The sequence below is a fragment of the Serinus canaria genome, chromosome 2 (assembly GCF_022539315.1).
Source record: "Serinus canaria isolate serCan28SL12 chromosome 2, serCan2020, whole genome shotgun sequence".
In the NCBI taxonomy this organism is placed as follows: domain Eukaryota; kingdom Metazoa; phylum Chordata; class Aves; order Passeriformes; family Fringillidae; genus Serinus; species Serinus canaria.
Window position 1 is genome coordinate 99,058,207 of NC_066315.1, and position 26,104 is coordinate 99,084,310.

At 37.6% G+C, this 26,104-nt stretch overlaps 1 protein-coding gene across 2 annotated transcripts in view; it reads right to left on the reverse strand.

The window, feature by feature from the left end:
• The window catches only part of CEP192 (centrosomal protein 192), a 58,750-nt gene that overhangs the window by 19,380 nt on the left and 13,266 nt on the right, over positions 1-26,104 (reverse strand). For both annotated transcript variants that reach the window (XM_009101861.4, XM_050971162.1), the window contains 20 exons: positions 24,215-24,338; positions 23,949-24,079; positions 20,956-21,970; positions 20,720-20,843; positions 19,790-19,961; positions 17,604-18,501; positions 16,338-16,486; positions 14,483-14,713; positions 12,922-13,047; positions 11,795-11,929; positions 11,548-11,611; positions 10,391-10,530; positions 10,183-10,275; positions 8,955-9,070; positions 7,261-7,437; positions 5,065-5,155; positions 4,165-4,341; positions 3,361-3,621; positions 3,038-3,147; positions 876-985 (listed from right to left, as the gene is read on the reverse strand). In XM_009101861.4, coding sequence (XP_009100109.3) covers positions 876-985; positions 3,038-3,147; positions 3,361-3,621; positions 4,165-4,341; positions 5,065-5,155; positions 7,261-7,437; positions 8,955-9,070; positions 10,183-10,275; positions 10,391-10,530; positions 11,548-11,611; positions 11,795-11,929; positions 12,922-13,047; positions 14,483-14,713; positions 16,338-16,486; positions 17,604-18,501; positions 19,790-19,961; positions 20,720-20,843; positions 20,956-21,970; positions 23,949-24,079; positions 24,215-24,338 — 4,444 coding nt within the window. The remainder of the gene's footprint in view (positions 1-875; positions 986-3,037; positions 3,148-3,360; positions 3,622-4,164; positions 4,342-5,064; positions 5,156-7,260; positions 7,438-8,954; positions 9,071-10,182; positions 10,276-10,390; positions 10,531-11,547; positions 11,612-11,794; positions 11,930-12,921; positions 13,048-14,482; positions 14,714-16,337; positions 16,487-17,603; positions 18,502-19,789; positions 19,962-20,719; positions 20,844-20,955; positions 21,971-23,948; positions 24,080-24,214; positions 24,339-26,104) is intronic.

Genomic DNA, 26,104 nt, shown 5'->3' on the forward strand with positions numbered 1-26,104 from the left:
GCCAAATTAGAGTAAGCTTTTAGGCCAGTTTTCTCCAACACTGGTGTAACAACTTCAAAGGATTCTCCAGAGCCCAAATATCTAATGTTCACTAGGATCTCACCTCAGCTAAGATGAATGATTAAAAAAAATCTTTACTTTTCCAAGTAAAGACAAAATACAATTCATAGGGAAAGAAACAGACCACATTTATTCAGGTGTAGTAGCCTTAGGACAGTAAGTAATTCTATATGTGAATATAACTAACTCAAGAATAGGGTTTGACAGCAAATTTATTCATGACACTTATGGGACTGAACACTTGGGGGGGTGCTTTAAGGAACCCTTTACAATATACTGTATTCTTATTAATGCAATTCTTACTAACAAGCAGAAGAAAAAGCTGTAAAATTTAGGAAGGAAAAAAAAATTATTTTGGTGTTAGCCAAGTTCCTGCCTCTCAATCTTCAAATATATCTGTCTAAAACAAACTGAATCTTTCCAAATAGTTAGTAAGGCAAATACTTTCCAAATAAACGCTGCATTTTCAATGCTATTATATTTACAGACTGGGGTCTCATGTTCCTAGGAGAAAATTACAAAAAATCCTTTAAATAAATAGATACTGAATGAAAAAAGGCACATTCTGTTCTGATGGGTTGACCCTGGCTGGATGCCAGGTGCCCACCAAAGCCATTCTATCACACTCCTCCTCAGTTAGACTGGGGAAAGAAAATACAACAAAGCTTTGCCCAGTACACCTGTCCAAATTCATAATTTTTCTTCTACATTTATTTAAAAAAAATAGTGAAAAAGTAACTAGGATTCAAGCCAAAAGCACATTTGTCACATGGAAACAAGTATTATATTTTTCTTTTAAGAAGTCATAGTCTTACCTTCTGTCACAAACTGCTCTCCTTGAAATTCCTCATCAAATACTGCATTTCTCACTAAGTTGTTTTCTGGGATGATGCGTTTTTCCACCTCAGCTTTATACATCACAGCTCTGTTAGAGGTAAACAGGACTCATTAAATTAAACAAAGTACTAGAAACAACAAATTGAAAAGATTGATACGAATCATAATAATCCAGCATCACTTTCACTTCATCTTGACTACACCAAGCTCAAATCTGGGAGCATCCATTTAAAACTGAAGTCTTTTCACAGTCTTAAAATGGTTAAAGAAATACCTGCTCTATTGCTGCAGAGTAAAAGGAAACACTGAAATAATGGTTACCATATGTTTGTCTTTCTATACTTGTTCTCTGCTGTCAGTCACACCTACCTAGATTTTTGATAAGTATATCAGGCATCTGAGTGATGTTTCAATCACCACAGGAAGCAGGAGAATGCTATTTTGGTTACAAGTGAAAGTCTTTTGAGAGGAAAAATTGACTAGTCAATGTCAGAGTAGCAGCAGGTGCCAGCCAACATCAGGAACAGAGAGCCAAGGAGCGTGACTGCCAACAGAATAGAAAAGACTGGGAGGCACAGGGATATAAATACTCCTGGGAAAAATGGGAAGCTACAGGTCAGCAAGAGGAAATCTGGCACTCAGATAAGGTCAGGGTGATGGAGAAGGAAAGAATACATGAGCACTAATAACTCTCAGGTCTAAGCTACTTACTGGGCTGCTGACTATATATAATTTTGGAGTAAGGAACTTGGGGCACAAACTGACAGATGAGACAGAATACTAATTTCACATTCCTGCCCCTAAGTCCCAAATCATGCTCCCATTCTAGTGCATAATTACAGAATGGGGTTGGACTGGCTTGGAGAACTCAGTCATTGCAAAACATACACATCTCTTTCAAGTTATCAAGGGAGATTTCAGAAAAACTCCCACCAAGAAACAACCAGCTAGACCAGTACTTTCAAGAACAATATGCCAGCCTGCTGACTAATAAAATCATCAAGTAATTTTGCATGCATAACAACATCCAGAATCTGAATTTAAAAAACTAAAAGTTTCCAATAATACATATGTAGTTGTATTCAGCCTCTAGATGGGTTTTCTGTTGATCTGTAGACCAAAACTGTTCCCTAAGTACTTCATCCCTTTAAGGAGGATTCCAAGATAGAGAGCATTGCCTCAAACAAAACAATTCACACAAAAAACCAGGAACAAGCAACTTCTAAAATATCTAAAATAAGCCAGTTTCCTGTCAAGATCAGGAACTATTCCACAAGCTTCTTATTCAAAGCCATGCAGTTAAATCCAGCCATGTTTAACACTTCATTTGGATAATATACACAATGACTATCATATATTGTCAAGGCAATGGCATTTAAAAACAATAATGAAACAATGCTGTTTTGAAGTTTTGCACTGAATTATGATTATCAGCACCTTGCTGCTCTACCTAGTCAGAACATTCTGCATTACACTGAACCCTATGGACAGCACAAGTCACAAGTGCCACTTATGTCACTGAAGGCAGAATATGCCATTTCTGTGTGTTTGAGTTACACAAACTGAAATGCAGAATAACATGGCCACTATTTAAGACCAGCAAGGTACTCTCAACAAGTTTCCTTTGTGTGTCATGAGCATATGTGGATGTTAATTTTCTCATATACACATCTACTCAAACACATTCTTTGTCAACAAAATTCAGCAAACCAAGACATGAACTTTGTTTGAAATGTAATACTCCTGGATTTCAGTACTATTCTCTTAATGAGCCTCTTCTTTAAGAATTACAGTTACATACACATTAGAAAGAGAGATACCAAGACAGAACACAGATCTCCTTCAATACAAAAAAGAAAACATTTTCCCAAAACCCAACACACTTGAATTTAAGTTAAAACAGAATAAAATCCTTAACTGGGATTCTAGCTACAGTATGTAAGCTAAGCCATAAATGAACAAACCCCCATCAACAACTTGCATGTGCAAGGCTTAATAGATCTCTACATATCATCATCATCTTTGAGCTTGTTCTTCCTCTTTTTGGAAATACATTAAAACCCTACTTGTGGCAGCACATACTCCTAGCTTTAACTTCTTATTAAACATCTGTGTGGTACAACAGCAAAGCACATCTTACCTGCGATACTGCTGCCTAGAAACTTCATCTCCCCAAAAGAGACATAGTGTCGATACCACCACGGTTGGATGGAAGTTCTCTTCCATTGGATTCCATGTTACAGTAATCACCTGATAAAATAAATAGACAACGCACCAAGGAAAAAAAATCTTATTGTTTGCATTAATGTTTGGACTATGAGTCAACAGATTACTCCAATCAAAAGTGAAACAGGACATAACAAAAAATAGGTGAGATTTCAATAAAGAACTAGTCAGACATTTTCACTGATGACATTTAATTTAAATTCATAACATTTGCTCAGAACAAAGCACTGTACTTACTTCATGTGTTCCTTCTCTTAGTACAAACTGCTCTGGAGACACTGTCATAACCCGAGGATCCATCACTGTTTTTGTCTGTAGGCTTCCCAAGCACAGCACTTTAACATAGGCAGCCCGGGAACCTGTGTTTCTCACGTGGAAGGAAGCTTTCTGTGATCTTGCAGACAATGAGCTTTCCAGTGTAACCATGAAGCTACCTGACAATTTTTTAACATTTTCTAAAATTATATTGCTTGTTCCTCCATATCCAGATAACGGTATCTGGGAGAGAAAAAAAACCCACCACCAAAACAAAAAGTACTTCAAATGAAAAAAGCTTCTTAGTAAAACACATTTATGTACAACTATGGTAAACTATATAGAGTTATAGAAAAACAAATGAAAATGTTAAAAACGTGAACTGAAAAGCCTTTGCACGAAATAGAAAAGCTTAAATTTGCTCTATCATTTTCAAGTTCTACTTCCAAGTTTGTTCAAGACCTACCTATAGAACAAGACAAGTTCAGATTTTTAACACTTCTAGAGTTAAAATCTTAGGCTACTTTTAGTATAGTACATAATAGTACTATAGTACTTTTAATATAGTATATATTTCATCATTCTCAAAGGAATTAATTACATGCAAAATTGATACTCATGCTCAAAGCATAAAACATGACTTTAACAAGTATACAGATATCCATAACATGGATCTTGAATGCTCAGGTTTTTGACAGAAACACCTATTTGATACTAGATTTTCAACAATTACGAAAAAAGTCCATTTAAAATTTTTAGTTATTTAAGTCATGTTGGGACTCTTACAGTATACTTCACCCCTGTCTTTGATTGAATCCCCAGCTGTTTGATTTCCAGCTTTGCAAAGCAGCAAGTTACTCGAGTGGGAGAAAACATCAGGTAGATGTTAGTATCTTCTTTGGGACGCATTCGGAGCTCCCAGTTACTGGTTAAGCGTTGTTCTGATCCAAATATACTTTGCAGCTATCAAAACAAAGACATCAGAACTGAGTGACTATAATAGAAAAAAAAAAACATACCAATAAAACTTATTACACTAGGAAAGAAGTATTAACTTATTTGAACTCCACATTAACTTCTCTGATAATGGCATATTTAAAGTTGCAATGCTTAATATGCAATGAAAAACACAAAGTCCAAGATACTTTACATTCCCATAATGAACACTTTGATGCCTCTCAGTTTAAACAGACTTTTTTGTCCTCAATCCCCAACATGTCAAGGCTGAACTTTACTAGCAGTACATTAATTCTCTGTCAGTATAAGATTTTAGATTAAAAAAAATCTGAACATCTGAGGGAAAAGGGGGATATAAGTCAATGCAGGTTACATAACAAAAAGACCCATTAGCTATGGTAATTACTAAAGACTAATTCCAGTTTTTCTATCCTTGTCTAGAGTCCCTCCTGCAAGAAGGGCCACTGATGGATCACTCCACCAAGTACTGACTCTGTTGTGAAACAGCAGCTTAGAGAGCTATAAACTGAGCTCCAGTTTGCTGCAGCACTCCTATTTCAGCAGCTCCCAAGGACACCAGTGCAGCTTAAGCTCTGCTACCACACTCATCTTGGCAGCCTCCAAACAAATACACAGCCTGCTAACACTCCAGGGCAAAAACATTTTCATTATAAACACATACTCTGGTAACTGTCATAAACACTACAGAGAAATTTTAATGGCAGGCACCTGAAAGGAGTCTTGATCCTGGCCTCTTATCAACAATCTTAAATGCTGGGTCACAGATGGAGAGTCATTTCTTATAATTAACTTCTTCTGTCTGAAAAATACATTTGGTTAGATTTTACAGCAAATCCAAATTAACTGCATATATTAATTTATGGAACCAATGGAACTGGGCCAGTCAATTTTGAAGTCATTTAATGGGAAAAAATCACCTCTTGGGACAACAGAATATGTTAAATAAAAAGCTATTTCTGTATTATCAAACTTACACACCCTACACTGTTATACACCACACAAATACCTATAGCAAAACAATCCCCAAATATACATATATATTTAAAAAATATATAACTTTTCTGTAGTTCCAAGTACTGTACTTTACAGACTGAACTTTCAAAGAAACCAGCAATTGTATCAATACAAAAACTCCTTAAAAGTCCCCACTTCAGGACACAGTTATGATGAGATTATCCAGAGAGACTTAGTTATGCAGAAACCAAATCTCATGAGTAGTCCTGGCCCAGATTCAAAGGAACAGTTGTAAAGAACTAAATTCAGGTAACTTTTCCTTCTCATATACTTCTCAACGTAATAGTAACACAATGAGTGTTGCTAAAGTTACAGTCACTTAACAGAATCAGGCTGACAGATTTTTTTTTTTTTTTTTTAAAACACCCTAGTGTTGACCAGGCTTCTGGTACTCAGAGCCTTCCTCAGCTGATGTAGGAAACATCTCCAGCAAGTGCAAGTGCCTTTGTCATTTTAACAAGTCAAAAAACATCGACACATGAATTTGACAAGTCCTAAAACTGCTACAACATAAGAGAATAGATCATGTAGCTGGAATTAAAGTGGAGGACAGAGAGAGTAAAACCTCTCTCTTTCAACACTGTTAGACACTCTTTTGTAACTGTTGAAACAAAATTACAGAAGTAAGTTCAGCTTCCTAAAACCAAGGGTTCCTCAACACTGTTTTACAGGAGGAACAGAAAATAAGAAGAAGTAGCATACAGGAAAGAAGCAGTAATTCCAAAACACCATGTACAGGGCGATTGTAGAGGGTGATCTGGTCCCCCAAGGAGCAGCAGCTGGTTCAGTTGCTGAAGATTGGAGGTGGGCCTGATCTTGACAGGCCACACCTGTAACCAACAAGAACTAGTGATATACAAGAGTAAGGAAAGAGGAGTGAGGGGAATCAGATTACTACTGCAAGGACCTGGAAAAGTCAGTGTGTAGAGGAGCAGCCTGCGAGGAACATCAAGAAGGTGTGAAGCTCTGACAATACAAAAACCTTGTGCTATGATGATGACAGAACTCGTGATATCTAAGACAACACACCAAATAACCAAAACCACTGTTGGAAGCACAGTGCACCCTAACAAACCAGAAAAACAGAAATGCTGCCATCAGAAACTGTTCCTGGATACAAACATGGATTGATTTTAAACTACCAGGAACATCATTAGAGTCCTCAAAAGGTTCAGTATCAACCAACAGTGGACTAGTCGTCCAAGTAACAATTATTATAAGTTCAGAGATCTGCAAAGCTTGCAGACTTTACATATAAAAGAAGCAAAGAATATCCTAACAATTATGAACACTTTCACTAAAGTGTAGAATACTGAACCTGTAAACTTGATACTAAAAAAGTGTGGACAAGAAGTAGTCTGAAGGATAAAATAATATATAATTGGGGCAAAACAGATTCTTCAGCACTAGTAGTTTTAACTCTGAAACACATTCAAATCAATTAAGGGGTGTTCAACTGTTTATGCTATTCAGATGGTCAAATTATATTACACAGACTGGATTCTGTTCATTGTAATGGATGAGATGAAGCATAATTAATCCCTAGCAAGAAATACGAACAATTCTGTTGGTTCTTTTGATACCTTTCAACTTAATTGAAAAATACTTTTCTCCTCATTTTTATGTAGATGACACCTAAACTTACAGAACCAGATATTCTAAGCATAACTAAAGAGTCCTCCAAAATAGACAAAGTTCAAACAAGATCAGTTTGTTTTCAAAACTTTCTTGCACAAGAAAAATAATTGCAATATACTGCTTCTTTCACTTGAGGCACAGAACAAATTGCTGCCAATTATCAATGTCAATGGGAAATTTAATTTCAAATAAGTGCAATATAAAATACTTAACATGATATTTTATATGAACAGCTGTCCAACTTATACTTACACTGATGACCCAAGTGATACTGCTCCCCAGGCAACAAACTGCTTGTTGGAGAGGATGGGTGGAATGTCTGAGCATTCAGCTGGTGTAGATACAGGTCTGTTTTTCCCAGATTCTACCTCACCTTCTATCATCACTTCAAACTGAGGCCCCGATGGCAGCACAAGGATTTTCAAGGTACTTTAAAAATAAATGCATAAATTTAAATCCCACAATAGAAAAAGATTAGCTGATGAAATCAAAACATAACTGAAAAAATATTACAGGTAGGCACTTCTAAAACTACCTTCTTAAGGTAAAATTACAAATACTTTTTTATTTTATGACATAGACCAGTTTTAGGTATAGCCCTGCATTTACATCCTTTGGGCTGTAAGTATATATGCCCCATGTACCTCACACAGTCTTCTGAAGTATTTCATCTGGAAATTATTCATATAAATATTTTAGAGACTACAGCTCAAAAGTATTTTTCATCCATAATAATTTCTAATTATTTTGACAGACTAATTTTAGAAAGAAACAAAGTCTGGCTTTAGATTAAAAAGATGCCTTTTGAATGCCATGAGAAACTTCATTGAATTTTTACAGGTGTGAGATATCCAGGAGCACCAAGAAGGAAATCTAGCTTTTAAATAATAGCCTGAATCATTTGTTATAGCAGAGAGAGACTTCAAGTCTCTTCAGGAAAAAAAACCCTCAAGAATCTCCATTCTAGCTGTCAGTGAATCCCTATGATGCCAGCTGACAAAGCCCTGAATCCCATCAGCAGGGAACATGGACTCTGGTTACTGCCTCAGTTAGTTTATTAGTTTTTAGGCAGCACTTGGATGTAGATTACCACGTCTCCAATCCTCCTGAGTACTTAAAGCCTGTAAAAATTCAAGCTATCCAATAGGATCATACTGTCACTAACACAGAACTTCATTGTTTAATTTCAAGGCACTGGGGAGGCCTGGTTAAGCTAGCCAGTGAAGTTGAACATATTTTGAAGATACTCCTTTGTCCATTCTTGCAGAAACTGGAAATCATGTAGCAAGAGAGGGAAAGCTGCTCTGGAGAAATGAGTCAGACCCCTGTCATGCCAAAAACTCTCACATGACATTTTAACTGTCACTTGAACCAGTGAAGTTTGTTTTGCAGAATGAAGTTCAACAGGTGCTAACAAGCAAAACTATGAATGCTTCATCCATCAGCAAAGGGAACTTGTACATTAGTGCTGTACAGAACAAACTTTCATCTGATTACAGCAGACAAATGAATACTTAGAATCCTGATCTGTTCTTGAGTTTTTTCACATGTAAAACAGAAATAACATTTCCTTTGCCTCAGCAGAGAGAGAAAGAGGAAAAAAACTGAAGGGGCTGCTGAAAGTAAGTATTTTGAATCTTCGCTGTACTTTAGAAATAACTACCATATAAAGGGCCTCACAGATTCACTTCATTTATTTACACTAAACAAGTCTTAGACTATTTCTTGATGGAAAATATTATCTATTCATTCTGCTATACACACCTGAAGGGGCAGATGTTCTATAGAAAAGCTGAACCTTAAAAATTCTTTTGTAATGGATGAGAACACTCATGAAAACAACTGAAGTCAAAAACTCTCATATGGGTGAAACTTTCTATTTGTTCATTACCTTAAGGTCAAAAGCAGATCAGTTTAACACATGCACACAGAATCAGTTATATTACCTTTCTGTAGTTATTGTGCTTTTTGGAAAAAACTGGACAGTCACTACTTGTTCTTCTCCAGGAAAAAGGAAAAGGTCCTCAGGTTTAACAGTAAAGCAACTGTCCTGATCTGATGTCTGAAAGCAGGCAAGGGAAAAAGGGAGGGTTAGTTACCAATTTTAATCCCTTAAACACTTTTCCAAAATGTAATACAATCTGGTTGTGCATCTGTTTTACGTGCAATCCAGACAATTTGAATACACCTGGAGTCTTCAATACTTTATCAATTAGCACCCAGTATCATCACTTAATGTGGCATTTGTGATAGGGGTCATATGTAGAGGGTGATCTTGTCCCCCAGTGAGTAGCAGCTGGACCAGTTGCTGAAGATTGGAGGTGGGCCTGATCTTGACAGGCCACACCTGTAACCAACAAGAACTAGTGATATATAAGAGTAAGGAAAGAGGAGTGGAGTGAGGGGAGTCAGATTACTGCTGCAAGGACCTGGAACAGTCAGTGCATAGAGGAGCTGCCTGTGAGAAACATCAAGAAGGTATGAAGCTCTGACAATACGAAATCCTTGCGCTATAATGATGCTAGAACTTGTGATATCTAAGACAACAGTCATAGATCCTATTTCCATGGCCTCGGATCTTAGCAATGATGGGCTGACACATCTCTTTTCAGAAAATGGAACCAACTGTTCCTTCTGTTGAATTTGAAATGCAAGTTTCAAATGTGGTTAGTTATCTTTCAGTCTGGAACCATACTTTCCATGGATTCTCAAAAATGTGAAGTAAAGATACTGCATATCTGAAAAGAACTTGCTTTGAGTTGGCAAGAGGTACACTAAAAACTACTGCAGTTTTGTTAGAAAACACAGATGTTTCCCAATACTAATATTCATCTTTGCCTTAAGCAGGCTTTACTCTACCAACTAACTTAACACCTGCTTTGCATCACAGGCTTCACTACTTTTACATATAACAAATATTTTAGTTAAATTTAGTAAAAACCATAACGGTATGTTTGTTATAACAAATAAAACTGAAGTTGAGCAAAAGAACACCCATATGCTTTTTCTAAAAAAGTAAGCAAATCTCCTTGCCATTTCTCATTCCCTATATGTAAGCTTGTAAAGCTTTTATTAAACCACAGAGCTGAGCTAAAATCCCAAGGCTCATCTCTAGCTTCAGTACCATATGAACAGCAGAAAAATCATGATTTCAAGAGGGAAAAGCCAACCTACCTTAACTTTCAAATGTACACTAATGTTTCCAGAATTTACCAATGGCAGCTGCTGATTGACTGTTGAACCCACACTAGTAGACAGATGTATTTTCTGTAAAAATAAAGTGTATGTTTGTACATATACATAATAAAACCATACATTCCAAAAGTAGGAGTCTAGGAGAGGCAAACTGTTCTTGAAATACAGTTTGTAAATACACACAAACCTCTAAGTCCTTTGGAAAACGTATCCTTGCTCTTCCAGCTCTTGCTCTGAGAAAAATACTTTTAATCACAGTGCTAGGTCCTGGACTATCCACTTCCACATCCACTCTTGCCAGGAACTCCTCTGGTGGACCCAAGAAATCTAGGAATGTGGAAAGATGATGGTTACATGACAAAGGCTATGTAGACATGCTCTGGATAGCTGAGAATTGGAAAAGTACTGGACTCAGCTAATCTGACTCCATGCAGCTGCAATGTTGCTGTGGCCTTGAGCATGGCAGGATGATGTAGCTGAGAGAGAGATGGAGATGTAAGTTGTAAAGAATGAAGTAAGGGGGGGGGGGAGAATTGATATTTATAGTATAACCAATAGACTGCTTAGCTTACAGAATATGCATGAGCTTATTACTTGTTGTGCTTAAATGTCTGATGCTTTAATCAATAAATGAAGCTTGCTGAACTCTCCCACTGAGCGACCCAACTTCCCTCACTGTGACATAGGAACAATTTCTTCAGTAGCAAAAGCAAGTCTGCCAACAGCAAAGGCCATTCCTATGGATGCATGTCTCACTTCAACTACTCTTCAATCTTAACATATTCATGGGGTGATAATAACAGCTCTCCCATTACTCCTGCAACGTTTTTTCTCCTCTTTTAAATAAAGTCTACCAGGACCTTATTTAAGAGTTTTACCTTTTTGTCGTATGTGACTGAAATTGTCACTAATGCAAACAAAAAAACCCAGCCTACCACACCAGCCAAAATAGTTGATATATATATATACTATTTTCTATTCAGCAAGTCAGAACAACTCAGAGATTTCTTCAAATTTATTATCTTCTTTGCAGTCAGTGCAAATTTTTCTTAAGTGATGGTTTAATTCCCTCAGTAAAGAGAGTTAACACAAATTCCATGCATCTTGGAGTACAAACATTGTACAGCTTCGCACTTAAGTAAAAATGTCCCTAGTAATATACAAAGGATTAAGACAGAGACATTCTGCCTCCTACAATTACTAAACATTAGTACGACACCTGAAATATTAGCACACACAAACCAAACATGGTTTCAAGTTTGCAGCCTGTTCCTGCAATTCTAACACATGTATACATTAAAAGTCAAATCTGTTTCAGCTGAAATGAAAATCAAGTTACTTTACCTGAAGAAGAAATTTGTTTCTTAGGTGCATGAAACAGAACCCAAACTGTTAAAGCTTCAGGATCCTGAAAAAGATAGTAGTTGACTCACCTTATGGAAGGGAGAAAATTATTAGAGGAGAAAACAAAACATCCACAAAAATTGAACATGCAAAACGTGTGCTGCCCAAAAATCATTACTGTGAACTCAAATATTCAGCACTGTCATTTCAGACAGCAAGTAAAAAGATGAATCAACCAACTACTCACTTGCCCATCACAGCTTGCATGTATCACATGGTTTACAACTGATGGAGCTGCTGTCTGAGAAACTGCATCCATTTGTTCATTAGAAGTAATAACAGGTTCCTTGGAAAAGGTGAAGCACCTCCAGGCTACTGCATTCTGTAAAAAAAAAAGTATTTCAAGTATTAAATCTCTTACAGTCAGTAACAGCAATGCTGAAAAAGCTGAGAAATGCAAGACAAGTTTTAAATGATCCAAGTAGTTTGGAAAAAAAGAATCAAAAATTACGCTGTGGTTTTGGTAAGTATATGATAGTCCAGCAAACCCTCTAAAAACAACAGGAAATCCTTTTGCAGTAAAAGGGGACTTTTAGTGAGAGTCTGGTTAGCTTAAGCCCTCAAGCAGTTTGGCTGTTCAAAACCAAACATCACTAGTCCCCAAGACAACCAGATCCACCTCAACAAAAGGCCAGTCCTTTCTTGTTCCCCTGCATAAGGAAACAAAGCCAGCTCTTCCCATAGCACAAATCAGCCGTCAGCCCAGCCTAGACAAAAACATGAAAACTGCATTGCTAGAGATGCAGAGGACCACACTGTAACTCTCAGACAGGCTATTATATAGAGGGAAACAAAGCAGATCAAGAGAAGAGTCCTGCTCTTGCAGAGGAAGAGGGAGCATGTTAAACTTGTTAGCAGCAAGCTTGGCTGCTTGTTTGAACAGTCAGCTGTTCCATTTGAATAGTGGAATATGTCTTCAGCTTCTCAGAGAGAAGAGGAAAGCTTCCAGCTTCCTCAACTTCTCAAAGGGAAGGCTCAGGTAACACAACCCTTTTCCTATCTGCTGCCCTGTGCTATCAAAGCAAGCAGCAGAGGTGGAATCCCATGGCTAAGCTACAAAAAGTAACCAACAGACATGAAACAAAACACCACACTCGTATCCCAGAAGCATTTTTGTTGGTACCTTTACAGGAGAATCAAATTATTACCCTGCAAAAAAACCTATTTATTTCCTGACTAACAAAAGACTTCTTGGGAAGTCTTAAATAGAGTGGCCAAAATATATTTCTTAAAGATATGTAACAAAGTGATTGGGTACTAAAATTCAGTATCACAAGATGTTAACTCTCACATACAGAAGTTTACTGTACTTACTGCGTTAATAATAAGTCTAATTGGCATAAAAGCATGTGTTTTGTTGATAAGTTTTAGGGGAAGAGCCTTCAAATTGCCAAAAGGCAAGTCACCAAAATCCAGGCAATCTCCTCTTCCTGTTTCCACCTGGTTTTAAAACAAAGGAGAACTTAGAAGAAAGGAAAACCTTCAAAACACACTACCTACAAAAAAATACCAGGATGTTACTCCTCTATTCCACCCTCTTTACCCTATATCCACACAGAATACAAACCTCCTACCAGGGGTAGGAAGAGTCTAAGAATCATGTTTTCTTTGATATTAGAAGGGGCCACAGCCAACTGCTTATCTCCCATGCATTTTACCTCAGTCAATTAAGTCAATCTTAGTGCAATGCTTATCCACCAAAATCCAGCATACAATCAAATTATGTTGGATAATTCAAATTCAAAGTAAGTTAAAACCATGATTATTGTTAGCAAGTAAGAAATGTCAGTTTTAGACAGTTAATACCACATTTCAGCAAGTTGAAAGTTAAGAAAATAAGGGACAGTTACTTTTTGCTAGCTTAAAAACACTTAAGTGTCATGATCTGCAGCAAAATACAGCTTTTATTTGGTACTTTTTCCAATCTCAGGAATGTAACAACATGCAGAGATTGAGCACGAGGTTTAAACTTTATTTGAACATGACACAAGCTTGAATATACTATGAATAACATGAAGAATGGACTACATGTGAAAGAATAAAAAATGCATTAAAAACAAATTAAAATTTATGGAAGAGGCATTAAAAATTACATCAATTTGTGTCCATTCATTACTTCAAAACACATCATTAGCCCAAAGCAAGTTAAAAGACCACCATAAATGAAAATGTCCACTGGGGCTGATGACTGAAAATTTTACTTTTAACAATGTCACAGACTACCATGTAATTTACTCAGGCACCTCCAGAAGTATCATCAAGCCTTTTTATGTCTGTCCATACTCTTAAATCTAGAACTCTTTGAAGCCAGATTTAATTATTAATGTCACACTCTCTCCCACCTGGTTGTTCTTCATGATAGGACACAAGACAAAAGAGCTTTACACATGCACTTACTTTTAATTTTTAATTAGCCCAAAATAAGAAAATAGTCTCTACAATCGTAAACAAGCTAGTGGTAGTGAAAATCAAGACAAAGCCTACTTGATGTAAAAAATAAAGAAATCCTTACAATTGGAAATAAATGCTTTTTGTTACATTAAACTCCCAATCCAACAGAGCAGATACCTAGTAAGCATCAGATGTTTAAGATCTTAACAATGAAAAAGTAATGCCCAGTCTTTTAACAACGAAAAAGTAATTTTTAATTTATTCTTTCCACACAGAATCCTTCATTTCTAGCTAGCTGCTTTTGCACAAATGGAACTTCCCAGACAACAATATGCTTCTCAAAAATTTTTTTCTATTCCCACTCAAAACATATGAAATTCCAGGTTTCTTTGAGGTGCAATCTTGCAATCCTCTTATTTTCCATTGTCATTAAATTATTCATAAAACTGCAACAATGAAAGGCCCACAATAAACAGCAACTTACTTCTAAATTAGGATTTTCAGCAACTGCTGTCAGAACTACCCTGCTTGCCAAAGCTGCTGACTGTACGATTGCCTCGGCATCTGCAGAAACTGGCCAAGATGAAACATTGAGGATACACTGGAAGATCCCCGAATGGGAAGGCAAGAAAAGTATTTTCAAGTCGTTGGTAGAGTACGGTCCTACAATGGTTTTGTTCTTGAAAACCAAACATTGATATTTCATAGGATCCATCTGCAAAACAAAATACCTGTCATTTGCAAACAGGCCTTTTACCAGAAGACATTTCCTTTTCCAAATACCATGTTTATCTGGCTGCTTAACTCAGACATTTTGTATATATTTCTCCTCCATTTAATTAATGCATCTTCATATCCATGGCCCATTTGCATCCTGCTCAACTGCAGGCTTTTTCTTTTAATTTAATTTAAACAGAGAAGTCAGCCTGAAAATTGCTCAGGTTTCTTTATACCATCTAGTGAAAGAGTGCCACTGGGAAAATTATTAAGTAAAACCCTGATTTTTGAGAAAGAACAGCAGTGGATCTCAAAGCTGACTGAAAAAACATCAGTTTTAATCACACTATGTAAACAATTGCATATATTTATTCATGAAAACAACTGTAAAGCAATTTCATTTTAAAAAATCACCTCTTGATCCAACAGAATTGCTGGTTACAGGAGCTGCACAAAAGCTCTATGAAGCTGATTAGAAAATTATGCAACAAATCCTTATTCTCACACATACACACACATATATATACATATATATAGGAGCACACAGAATTGTGGCCTGATGTTCTTTAAAGAGGAAGCATTCTAAGAAAACAAGATCAAAACCAGAAATCATACTCCTGGAATGACACATGCTACACCTGCTGGAAGACTATACCTGAGGGATGTGACCTGACCAGGATTTCTAAGACTTATAAGATGCAATATTTAAAGCAAATAATTGTCTGCTATTCCCCAGTAATATGGACCAAATGAAAAAAAAGCATGAACCATATTTAAAAAAAAAAAAAAAAGCAATACTTTATACAATCTACATCTGAACTGAACTGTGGACAACACTGCATAGTTTCAACAGATTAGCTAGATAAAGAGCACTATACCAAAAACTTAAGAACAGAAATAACATCTAACTAAAGTTACCAGGTATCAAACTGCCATAAGTTCAGAGTATCCTATGCTTGTTCTGTTGTATATTCTTCTCTATTAAGTGTATTCATCAATAAAAGAAATTAAATCCTTCTGATGGACCTTGAATCTAACCCACCCTCAAGTTTTCAAGATATTTTACTTCTGGAACTATTAGTATGATAACAGAATTATACAGAATACAACAAAACTGAAGTGGAAGACAGCCAACGTATGGCCTACAAGCTACCTACAACCCACAGAACAACCCATCTAGTTTGAAGCCTGCTCTAAAAGGCTTCTAAAATGCCTACTCATTTTCCACCACTCAAGATCTCCTGATTTCAAGAAAAAGAGAAGCAAACTGCCAAAAATGTTTTTGCAGTAACAGTCCTCAGCATGGATGTTTTCTGGCCTAGGGTTGACTTTTCTTGCATACACAAAGGTGGGACTGAATAACCCATAAACTCAAACCTTCCACATTTCATACACACAATATAATTCTACAGATCAATCACCTCGTGTGGCATTTGCCTCACAAAGTCTACTTCTTGGAGGAAGTCAGGTGGCCTGGCTAAAGAAAGTAGCATTGCTTTTGTGCATATTAACGATAAAACAGGGGGAAAAATCACAGATCTGTAAAGAGGGCCTTGATTTTACACATGATATCTGGGAAGATTACAGTATTATTGAGTTTTATGAAAAAAAAAATCTCTTACCCTTTCCCCATTAACTGAAACACTGAGTATTCCAATGTTGACCTGCAACCACCGGTCAGTTGGATTATAAATACTAAGAACCGTTTGAGATGCAATTCCCACACAACAGGCATTCGGGAACTTCAGTTCTTCTGGTACTTTTATATGCCCTTTGGAAGAAAATATGCTCCTGTTAGTTACAAGTACTCAGAAGCAAATGAGCACTCAGGCTGTCACCAAGTTTATGAACTCATCTGACAAATGCTTCATTAAGGCAAGGAAATGTTTGACTCCTACAGTTCTCATCAGGACGTTTTCCATAAGCATGACATTTGAAATTTCAATCATTTTTAATTTGCATCTTAAAGTTCTACTTATGGAAATGGCACATTCCATATGGACCCACAAAGTATATTTATAAATACACCTAACATAAAACAGTAAGTGGTCACAATTTAATCTGCACTAGCCCAACTCTGAAAATTTGAACATTACTATTACAAAATCTTGTAAGTATAAAAGTAGGTAAGGAGTATTTCACTATTTTAAAATGCACTAAGATCAACTATTTGAAACAATCAACAAACAAGCTCTAAACTGTTACAGATTCAAATCTTCAACCGCACTAGCTTGTCATTTAGGCTGAAAGAATTAGCCAGAAAAAAAAAGTACAGCAAGATTGTAGGTTAAAATAAGTTTTTAAAAATAAATAGTAATTTGTGTTGCTTAGGTTTAGAGCTCAGTCTCGATACCAAGTAAGAGCAGAAAGGACAGAGGACACTTAGCAGCTTGTCTTTCCCTTCATAACCAGCAAACAGTTTCAACCTTCCATGGGGTTCAGACTTCTTAGGAGTTTTGGCCTTCACTGACTGCTAATACCAAACCAGGCTGGAAATAGAAATGTCCTCTGCTTTCCAGATAAAATACAATGAAATTTCAAGAGCATGACAAGTCATGCTCTTGTCTAGTTTGAACTGCAGCTAGGATTTCTCTTTCTTCTGTGAAAGGTAGTTCTAGATCCTTTACACAAACACAAAACTACTCAATACTGAAGAATGCTGAAATTTTGAGAAATGTTTTTTAAGACCATTAGGGGAGCTGTAAGAATAGACACTCAATTCAGAGAACAACATTAAACAAGGAACACTAGTAATAGGGTTTGCATAAGCAATAATTGCAGTTACACTTAGTACCATCCTAATTTTATTTACTGCAACATAAGCAACATCACTATCACCATTCCTGTCCACAGCTGTATTTCAAACACACTGTAAAAATCACACTCACCAATACCAGGTGACTTCGACAACTCCCACACTCTTCCCCCAGCTCCAAGAGGTTGAGCAGTACATGGTTTTATATTTAAGATATTATTACTCCATGAAGTACTGTGTGGATTATAAGCTGAAGCTGCACCCAAAAAGCCAGGACCGATATTTGGACCTAAAGGAATTCCTAACATAAGTGGATTTTCAACATGTCCTGCTGGTATACCGGAACAAGGAAGCCCTGCTGGAAGGCCAAAACCTGCAGCACTGCAGCCATGAAACTGAGACAGAACTGCATTTCCTGTAGGTTGTTTAGTTCCCAGATGCTGTTGTGCAAATGGAGTTGTTGCAAGACAATGCCCTGTAAGTAACGTGGGGACAGAAGAAGAAATTGCTTGACTCTCAGAGGTAGTGACATGGGATTTAACAGTTGATACATGAACGTGCTGTTCACCAGATGAGTTTTGTTTGCATGGCAAACAGGTGTTTAATCCAGAATACACAGGTAATACATTCCGAGATGGCAATCCTTGTCTCTGTGCTTTGTCTGTCTGATCCTGACACATTTCTTGTGCATCAACGTTGACAGAAAGTGGTGGAAAGGTGCAGAGTTTACTTGGTAAAGCTGATTTAACATGGTCTAGCTCTTCATGATTTGCTGGTACATTTGAAGGAATAAATGGAAGCTGATTCATCCTCAGAAAACCTTCTTTGGCCAGTTCTTGGTCCAGTGCATTATGAGGTTTTCTTTGAAGACCAGTAAGTTCATTTTCTTCTTGTTCCTGGTCAATACGAAGTACTGCTTTTCTTCTATTTCTTTGGAAGGAGCGGTCTTCTAGATTTCCTTTTCTGTGTTCCTGCAGAGGAACTGGGCTGGCCTGAATTATTGTTGTGCTCAGTTCACCAGCATCTTCAGCCTAGTAAACAATTGTAACATGTAGTATTACATATTTAAGAAACGTAATAGGGTACATAAGACACACCTAATTCTGGTACTGCCTGTTCAGGAAACTTTCCTGTCTGATTATTACTGGGACTGCCAGCCAATATAAATAATCAAGTTTGTCTTATCAGAAGTTTTACTTTTTTAACTGTGACTCTTCACCTTGAAAAAGAAAACCTGAAGCTTCAACCTGTCTGCTATCCTTAAGACACATTCTACTGGGTCTGCCTGAGATGGAGGTGATTTTCTCCACAGCGATCTCTGTGGTGCTGTATTTTCAGATTTGTGTTCAAAACAGCATTGACAACACACCAGACATACTACTAAAAAAACCACAAACTGAATGCCCTTGAACCAAATCACTATCTGAAAAGTATCTGAGATGCATGAAAATGCACTGATACAAGCATTTTCTTTGTGTGCTCACAAGAAATCACTGGAGCCCAGAGACCTGCTATTTTAACAGGTATGGTGTCGATGGCATGGACACTCATATTTACACAGACATGCATGTAAGTTAGAAAGGTTCTTCAGGTTTTATCTGTCTGTTTTGTAAAATTCCATCCACAATTACACACACTTTGGAAAGCAGGAGACATAACAGATTCCAGATTCCAAGGAATGCACATCCACATAAATGATTGCCAATTATTTTAATCAGTGTAAGACTGCAAGTCTGAACACAAAATTTCACCCTCAGTGTACATTCTTTTCTAAACAAGTAAAAACAGTCAGAATGGCTGTCAGAGGTAGAAAATTATAGTTTCAGTCCTGAAAAAAGTAGTACAAGCTACATTATGTATTTATAAACACTTCTCCAGAAAAAAAACAAACCAGGAAAATTGCTCTTCTAACAGCTGAAGCTGAACAGCAAGGGAGCCTCAGGTGTGATGAAAGCAATACAGATCCTGCAAAATGCTACTGGAGTACTGCAGCACATTCCAAGAACAGAATGAATTCATGAGAAACTATTGAAAAAAATTAAAGGAAAAAAATACATGAACTCAAACTTTTTCAAAAGTTCCTAGTTCTTTAGAGATTGTTTTACTATGTTTGTATTTATTAGAGTGTGTGCATTTAGCACAGTTGACACCGAAACTCAAATTTCCATATTACTCAGAAGCTGGAAAGAAGAATATCTTCTCCCTATGCACAGCATATCCTAAACTGTTTGAAAACCCTTTAAGCTTTCCTAATTTAGAATTAATTTGACCTATAAATTTTGATTTAGGGGCAAAGGTGAGATGCTGTCCTTTTCTTACCCAGGATGCCCCTGGACTATGCATCACTGCTGAGTTCTTACAGGTACTGCCAGATGCAGAGACATAGGTTAACCTGCTCATGCTTGGACTCGAGTAAACAGACTGAGGTACCACATTCCCTTTGCAAGGAGATTCCTGACAATGTGATGGGTAAGTAAAGTCCACTTCGGATCTGAAAAAGAGATTCAGAATATGCCAGTGTTAACATATATATTTTTAATGCTGCCATCAAGAAAACCAATGTTACTCATTACCTGTACTACTCTAAAAGTCAACTTAATTAGATGTTCTGTTAAATGCAGTCAGTAGAAATGACAAATCAGCTCTCAATTAACCTTCACAAGTTGTGGCTTTGATATACATAAAACGCATTTTCATTCTATATAAATCCATATAGGTAAAGCATCAGAGTTCCAAAACTGAAATCAGATGCTAAGGCCACAGAAGCAATACAACTTATTAAAAGAGGTGAATCAATATACTTGTATCTAACTTGATTAAAAAGTCAAGTGAAATCACTTGACCTCTCATCACATTATTAGTTTCCTATTCGCTGCTGAGATTCTCTTAATTTCAAGTAGCTGAAAACACAGGATCTCTCAGCACTATGTTCAACAAAAAAAGCTAAAATGACAACAATTAAAGTCACCGACAATTTTAACTGGAAATCCTAATAGCTATATAACATGCCACACAAATATTTCTACCCACCCTCCCCCACAATAAGCAATGATACAAATCGGAGAACTAGATGGAGCAAAATACTTCTAAGTTTAAAAAACACATCTTCATTGGTCTATACAATGTCCAGCTTAGTGTAAAATGAAGTCTTAGCCTAATAAAGATCATAGTCAACATTCAAACAAACACATGATCCCTCAACAATCCCCATGAATCACTAATTCTTATAACCTGCACCAAGAAATTTACCCTGAAAATGCTGCTCCAGAAGTCTCACTAGGAGAAGAGTGAATCAGAGGTGAAGTTGAAGGCCTGAAGCTACACTGCTCACCCTCCAGATTTAAGTCACACTCAGGTAGTACAGGTTTATGCTCTGGCAAATAAACAAAATTTAAGTACCATATTAATTTCTGGACAGGAAACAAGTTTACGGACAAAAAAAAAGCTTTTTCAACAAATTATTGCATCTATATAGGTTTACTTACCATTACTATTCTGGAAAGTTGGGGACAGCTTCTCAAAAGTTACATGTTTTGCATTCCCCCTACGAGGAGTACTGGCATCCTTGTTTCTCTTCTCTGTATTTTGCTTCCTGTCATCATTGTGCAATTTCTGCACAGGCTTGGCTGTTGTAGGACTTACTGGGACATATTTACTAAATTGCTTGTCAAGTTTTAAGTTGCTGAAGGACACAGTATTTCCTGCACTTCCCTCCACATCATTACACAGTTCAGGAACAGCATTCGCTGCTTGATCTACTGTTTCTCTATCTTCAGCTGTACTACATGCATTAGTGAGATTGCTGTTCTGGTAAGCAAGCAGATTTCGCTGTGCCACATCCATTTTTGCTGCTGAGAGAATTCCACATGTGTGGGCTTCATTTTCATTAAGTGTCCCTGATCTAGTATCAGAATCCATTGACGGTAAATGTTTACGGTTTACCAAATCTGACAACTTTTCTGAACATCGAACATGATCTGCAATTCCATCTCCACAGCTGGAAACACCAGACAGGCTAGAAAAATTCTGTCTGTCACCCTCTTCATTAAGATAGTCAAACAATCGCTTCTCTATTCCTTGCCGTTTGCTGTGATTATTCATCCAGTCTTCTCCAAAAGCATCCTTATGCTTATCTTTACCCACTAAAAAGGTATCAGATATTAGATTTTGGACAGATGCTTCGTGTTTCTTGACACTCTCATATTCACTTTCACATCTTTTCTCATCTGTTTTTTTGAGGTATTTTTCCATATCAAATGTGCTATTTTCCTCACTGCTGGATAATGCCTCATTAGCAGAGAGTTCAGTCTCTTTAACAGCTCCAGGAAGGACACGTGTTCTTTTACTTTTATTGGAGAGTGCCATTATCATAGCAGCTAGCTGGGAAGGTTCAGCACTGGAGGAAGCATTAGCAATAGCATTTGCAATTGTGCTGATACTCAAGACAGAGTCAGAATGATTAGACAAGCTATTCTCAAACTCGCCTTTATCAATTCCGTCCTACAACAAAACAAAACGAGTTAAGTACCACAGTAAGAAAATTTTTGTTCAGTGTTTTGTTTCGTGTTTGCATTTCAGGATATGGCAATATATTAACATTCATCATTGATGCATTTTTAAACACCTGTCTAGAAGGAACGCTACAACAGGCATTCTCATTCTCCTGATTTTTAAAGTCTACTTCACAAAGGCTTTCTAGATTAAATGATAATAATAAATAATTCTTCCTTCTACTAGGAAGCCTTAGTTCCTGTGAAACTTTTAGAATCCTGAAATGCTTTATTTAGCTCAGTTGCAAGAACTGGGAGTAAAATCCTATCAGGGACAAACAGCAGAAAAGTTACCATGACCAAATACACAGTAACATCCAAAATAACTTGAAATCATCTCCCTCTGCAGAGAGAAGACACAGCTATTCCTACAGCTTTTTCTGTTACTCAATGTAGAGGGCTAAGTACATGACAAAGGCCATGTAGACATGCTCTGGTTAGCTGACCAGGAGTTGGAAAAGTACCAGACCCAGCTAATCTGAGTCTCTGCAGGACTGCTAGCAGGATGATGTAGCCGAGAGCGAAAAATGAGAAAAGAGAGATGTAAGTCGTAAGGAATGAGGGAGCAAGATAAGAATTGATATTTATAGTATAACCAATAGACTGCTTAGCTTACAGAATATGCATGAGCTTATTACTTGTTGTGCATAAATGTCTGATGCTTTAATCAATAAATGAAGCTTGCTAAACTCTCATATTGAGCTGTCCCGAGACTTCCCTCACTGTGACAACTCAAGTCTGATTTCTTCTTTAGTTTTCACATTGGCTATTCTTAGCAAAGGGCACAGAGTAGGTATAGACAGTTAGGTCCAGAGCCCAGTTTCTTTCTCTCTCTCTCAGACAGACACAAACTCAGGAAGAACTGAAAACACCTGTCCTACTGTAGATACCTATGCATGACTTAACACCCCCAAAAGACAGGCAAAGCACAGAGCAGACGTTACACCATGACTGGACTGAAAACAAGCTGAACTGCCAGGCTCAAACGGTAGATCAGCAGCACCAAGTCCCTCAGGAGGCCAGTCACTCACTGGTAGGGACTATCCTGGGGATCAAGACAGGGACCAGTACTGTTCAACAACTTCATTAATGATGTGGATGATTGGGCAGAGGGCACCTTCAGCAAGTTCCATCATCATACAAAACTGGGAGGAGCGGCTGATATGCCAGGAGAGTCAGCTGTCATTCAGAGGGAGCTCAAGTGGACAGAAAGACTGGCTGAGATTTTCAAAGGGAAATGCCAAGACCAGCACATAAGGAGGAATAACCCCAGGCCCCTGTACAGGCCCTGGGCCAACCAGCTGGAAAGCAGCTTGGCAGAAAAGGATTCCAGGGTCCTAGCAGACAGGAAGTTGACCACAAGCCAGGCAAAGAAGCTCAACAGCATCCTGGCCTGCATTAGGAGGAGCGCTGACAGCAGGCTTAGGGAGGTTCCACAGGCAGGGAAGGTAGGTATCCAGGACTACCAAACTAAAAAGACACTTTTTTCAGATGTGCATCGTGCTTATATTCTTAAATGCTATCCACTAAAAGCTTTTATTCCAACGCTAAAGGTAAGCTGTTTCATTAAAAAACTAGAAGGGGAAGACACAGCTGAAATTCAAAAACTTGATCACAGAACATCAACAGCCTATGAGTCTCTGAAAAACTATGAGATGACAGACTAAACAATTCCTAAAGTGAAGTGGGAAGAAAAAGGAAAATGAGATGGTGATAGTATCTTACTACTACAATTGGATTATGCCATTCTAATGAAACTGTCTTTGAAATAGGGGCACCTACTTGGATTCAAATGATCAATATAAAAAGCAGTGAGCTGATGTGAAAGTCAAAATTTATCTGCATTTAAAGAAGCAATAATAACTGGAATAATTTGAATTTTGTTTCAGTTCATAGTTGCACTTTAAAGAAAAATACAAGAGAAATACCTTTGCTTTACTTTTGGCAGCAGATTCTGTATTAATATTTTCACGTATTCCAGCAGCAGTATCCACCCTATGCCCTGAACCTTCAGAGCTGGTAAAATCTGCATGTTTTTTTGTTTGTGCCTCTGAGTCATCTAATAACAACAACATCCAAAAAAAAAAACAAAAAAGAATTAATTTACAGTAAGGAAATTGTCTAAAAACCTGCATTCTTGGATGCTCGTGCTCCCTTAATGCCCCCCAGAAAAAAAGAGCTGTTCCATAAGTACCTGAAAACACCTCAGACAACTGTGAAATCTCTCGGCCGATGTCACCTCCAGATGAATCAGATCGCATTAGCAAAGGAACAGGCCGCCTTTTCTTCGGGGATGTAATATAGTAACCAAAAGATGGCTATGAAAATATCCCAGAATACAGCATGAGTAAATTTAATAATGAACAAATAGGTTCAATACACTTCCAAAGCAGTTCTGGCCCACGGTGCTTGCTGGGTACACCTCTCATACCACTAAGAAATAACACAGCAGTGCAAGTGCCCAATCTGAACACATACACTGCACTTCCCATACATACATAAAATAAACTAACAACTGGCTGAACCCCAGCTAGGGACTAAGTACCACACAGCTGTTTACTCACTCCCCACCGCCTCCCAACAGAAAGAATTGGAAAGAATAGGCAAACCTCTTGGGTTGAGATAGGAGCAGTTTAATAACTGACACAAAAATAAATTACAACTGTAATACTGGAAATGAAAAGGAAGGAGAGGGGAATAACACCCAAGAGAAACAAGTGGTGCCCAACACAATTGCTCACTGTCCACAGACCGATACCCAGCCTGTCCCTGAACACTGATCCATGGCTGCCAGCCAACTCCCTCCAGTTTACAGACTGAGTAGGATTCTATGACACAGAATATCCCTTTGGTCAGTTTGGGTCTGCTGTTCTGGCTGTGCTCCCTCTGAGCTTCTTGTGCACCTGCTTCACTGGCAGAGCATGAGACACTCCCAAGTCCTTGATTTAGGGCAAGCACTACTTAGCAACAACCAAAACATCAGTGTGCTATCAACATTATTCTCATACTAAATCCAAAACACAGCACTGTACTAACTGATACAAAGAAAACTTAACTCCATCCCAACTGAAACCAGGACACAATTTACTTACACCAGTTACTCAAAATAAATAAATACAACACATCATCTCTGCCTGAAGGCGTGGTCTGCCACTAAGCCTTTAGGACAGACTCTAACCCTGCCAACTCCAAAAATTCCTCATGACACAAATTAATTACGTGAGCATGTGTGACTACTTCTTCCCATTGTACACACTTCCCCACGTTTTTTTTTTGGGTGGTTTTTTTTTTTTTGGCATGAAACACAGGTGAGATCCTGTCTAACAAGAGTAGAAGAGAGAAGTGCTAGGTATCCACCAGATGCAAGAAGTATACAGATGGTGTTAAGTCAGAATCTAGATGATTAAAATTTTAGTGAAAATTTTAATCATCTAGATTAAAATTTTAATCAGACAGCACATCAATTATCAATAGTCACTCTGAGATGCCCTCACTGTTCAAATACCCTTGTCTGAGCATTTCACTCAACTGTGTGGGTAATTTGCTGGGACTTCCAGCATGCCTCCTGTATATGGCGTACTTTTTTCCCTCTACTCCTACACATAGTTAGGTCCTGACCAAAAGGCAAAGATCAACATTCAACAATAACACCAGGCAGCACTTGACATCAGAAATTCCAGTAGGAAACCAGTCAACCCACACCTGGTAACACTCAGAGAACTTCCTTCCTAAATTAACTAAGAAAATCAGATCCCATAAAGAACTGTTAACAAAAAAACAAAACCAGGGCTAACTGTTGTTTGTCCTGTTTTTCCTCTTTTCTCAATATTAAATGTAGATACATGTAGAGGGTGATCTTGTCCCCCAATGAGTAGCAGCTGGATCAGTTGCTGAAGATTGGAGGCGGGCCTGATCTTGACAGGCCACACCTGTAACCAGCAAGAACTAGTGATATATAAGAGTAAGGAAGGAGGAGTGAGAGGAGTCAGATTATGGCTGCAAGGACCTGGAACAGTCAGTGTGTAGAGGAGCTGCCTGTGAGAAACATCAAGAAGGTATGAAGCTCTGACAATGCAAAATCCTT